The sequence below is a fragment of the Nicotiana attenuata genome, unplaced genomic scaffold (genome assembly GCF_001879085.1).
Source record: "Nicotiana attenuata strain UT unplaced genomic scaffold, NIATTr2, whole genome shotgun sequence".
Lineage (NCBI taxonomy): Eukaryota > Viridiplantae > Streptophyta > Magnoliopsida > Solanales > Solanaceae > Nicotiana > Nicotiana attenuata.
The window spans coordinates 25-2,763 of NW_017681261.1; the positions used below are offsets into that span (position 1 = coordinate 25).

The 2,739-nt window shown below is 42.1% G+C and overlaps 1 protein-coding gene across 1 annotated transcript; it reads left to right on the top strand.

Annotated features, from left to right (window-relative positions):
- Positions 1-341: 341 nt before the first annotated feature.
- LOC109221924 lies at positions 342-2,210 on the top strand (the record flags this gene model as incomplete). Its single annotated transcript, XM_019386352.1, has 3 exons — positions 342-1,308; positions 1,386-1,895; positions 1,980-2,210. Coding segments are annotated over 3 exons (1,708 nt in total), but the record flags the coding sequence as incomplete, so codon positions are not given.
- Between the last annotated feature and the right edge of the window lie 529 nt (positions 2,211-2,739).

Below are 2,739 nucleotides of genomic sequence, written 5' to 3' on the forward strand. Positions count from 1 at the left end.
CCAATTAATTACATTCTAAATCTTAACATTAGTTATTTCTTCAAATCACAATTACACCATACTCTTGTTACAATTAACCGGATAGAATTAAGATTTAAGTCAAGTGATACACTAATCAAGTAGCTTTTCACACCATTCCCTGTGGGATTCGACCCCAACCTTGTTGGGTTATTATATTTGACACCGACCGCCTTACACTATTTATTAAAGTGTAATTTGAGCGTATCAAATTTTGGCGCCGTTGCCGGGGTATATGGTTTTAAAATTACTAATTAGTGTGTGCTTTACTTTCGTCTTATTCTATTCCATCACATTTTGCTTGTTTTGCTTGGTGTTGATAGGAAGACATGTCAGACTACGAAAGAAGTGGATGAAAACCCTTTTGCGGACATAGATGAGTACATTGAGGATACAAATGCTATTGTACCTCCGGTTGTTGGTGCTTCAACTTTCAAAGTGGAACATGGGTTAATCCTAATGCTCAAAGCGGAGGGGTTTTTCAGGAATTCCACTGATGAAGATCCAACACAACACCTTAGGAACTTCTTGGGAGTATGTGTTATGCATAAGCAGAACAATGTCTCAGATGATGCCCTAAGGTTGAGGGTGTTCAAGTACTCACTAGCTGGAGACGCAAGGAGGTGGCTCCAAAACTTGCCGCCAAATTCCATCCGTTCTTGGCCTGAACTTGTCCGAGCATTTTTAGCTAAATGGTTCCCACAGAGCAAGAAATCTGAACTTCGGGATAAAATTTTCTTCTTCAAGCAACAACTGGGGGAACATCTACATGAGGCATGGGATCGATTCAAATTATATTTGGTGAGGTCTCCCAATCATGGTTTTCCGGACTCTATCTTGTTGGAAATTTTTTACATGGGTTTGGATCCTATGAACCAATTTATAGCGAAGAATGCAGCTGATGGATCTTTTATGGACAAATCATTCACAAGGGTCACACAAATACTTGACAAAATGGCAAAACATAATCAAGCTTGGCACTCTGAGGATACCGTAGGTGGAATTGCATATGGTTCGCCTTCCTTGACCAACGTGATTAAGGAGAATCAAGAGAGAGATCAAATAATCGCAGGGCTTGCCACAAATGTCAATGTGTTGACCAAAATGTTCACGGAAAGCCAAACAAAGAAGGTGAATGTGGTGGAGGATGTGCAACCCACATCCAATGAAGATTTTGAGGAAGCAAACTACATCAACAACGCGCAAGGAGATACCAAGGTCAAGGACAACAAAATCAATGGAGGCCTAACCCGCAAGGGCAAGGCAACCAACAATGGCGAAATGACCAAGGTGACTCCATTCAAGGAAATTGGAATAACAACAACAACTTCGCAAATCGGAGTTCAAATCCTTATGTGCCCCCAAAGGGTCAATATTCAAATCAAGGTTCATCAAGTGATTCCAAGTTGGAAAGCATGCTTGAACGGGTATTAAAAAATCAAGAGAAGTCCGACACTTCCATGAGGAATATGACCGAGCTTGTTGGCTCTCATACCGCGTCTATTCAAAAATTGGAAATGCAAATGAGAGATCTCTCAAGGGAACAAAATCCGAAGCAAAAAGGGACACTTCCAAGTGACACAATTGCGAACCCAAAGGGTAGTGGGAGTGGCCCAACTTCTCACATCATGGCAATTACTACTCGGAGTGGGAAGGTACTACAAGGAGAGGGTGAACAAGTGATTGAAGTAGATGAGTCCGAACAAGGGGTTGAGGTTGAAGAGCCAAGTGTTGTCGAAGTTGACAAGATTCCGGAAGATGTGCAAGTGCAAAAAGAGAACTGGGAAGAGGTAAAGGACAAGGTAGAAGAGATACCAAATACTCTTCCACCTATTCCTATAACTCCTCCTCCATTCCCTCAAAGACTTGTGAGGAAGGTTGATGATAGCAAACTCGAAAAGTTCTATGACATTCTCAAGCAATTATCGGTGAATATTCCATTTGTGGAAGCATTTTAAGAGATGCCGGGGTTTGCTAAATATTTGAAAGATTTGATCACCAAGAAGAGAACCACCAAGAATGAAGTGGTAAACATGACTCACCGGGTTAGTTCCATCATTGCAACATCCATTGTCGAAAAGAAAGGAGATCCGGGAGCCTTCACCATTCCATGTACTATTGGGGCACGTGATTTTGCAAGAGCCCTTTATGATAATGGGGCTAGCATCAACTTAATGCCTCTTTATTTATAAGCAAGCAGGGTTAGGTATGCCAAAGCCCACAAGTATGAGGTTGCAAATGGCCGATCGTTCCATAAAAAAACCGGTAGGAATTATTGATGATGTGCTTGTTAAAGTGGGAAAGTTTCATTTACCCGCCGATTTTGTAATCCTTGATTTTGCGGTTGACAAAGAGATCCCTATCATCTTGGGGAGACCATTCCCGCCCACGGGAAGAGCACTAATGGATTCGGAACGGAATGAGATCAAATTTCGTGTGAATGATGAAGAGGTTACATTCCAAGCAAGAAAGGGTATGAAACTACCACATGAGTATGAAAGCATCTCGGTGATCGATGTTGTTGATGCAGTAGAGGATGCGGTTGAAATGAAAATGGAAGAACAATGCCTCGGCGAGGCATTGGCGGCTATTTTAGTGAACTTTGATGGTGAAGATATGGAAGGTTATATGGAATCGGTAAATGCATTGGAGGGGCTTGGATCCTACACTTATGCTCCAGCAAAGCTCTCTCTCGATTTTGAGAATAGAGCCACTCCGCCC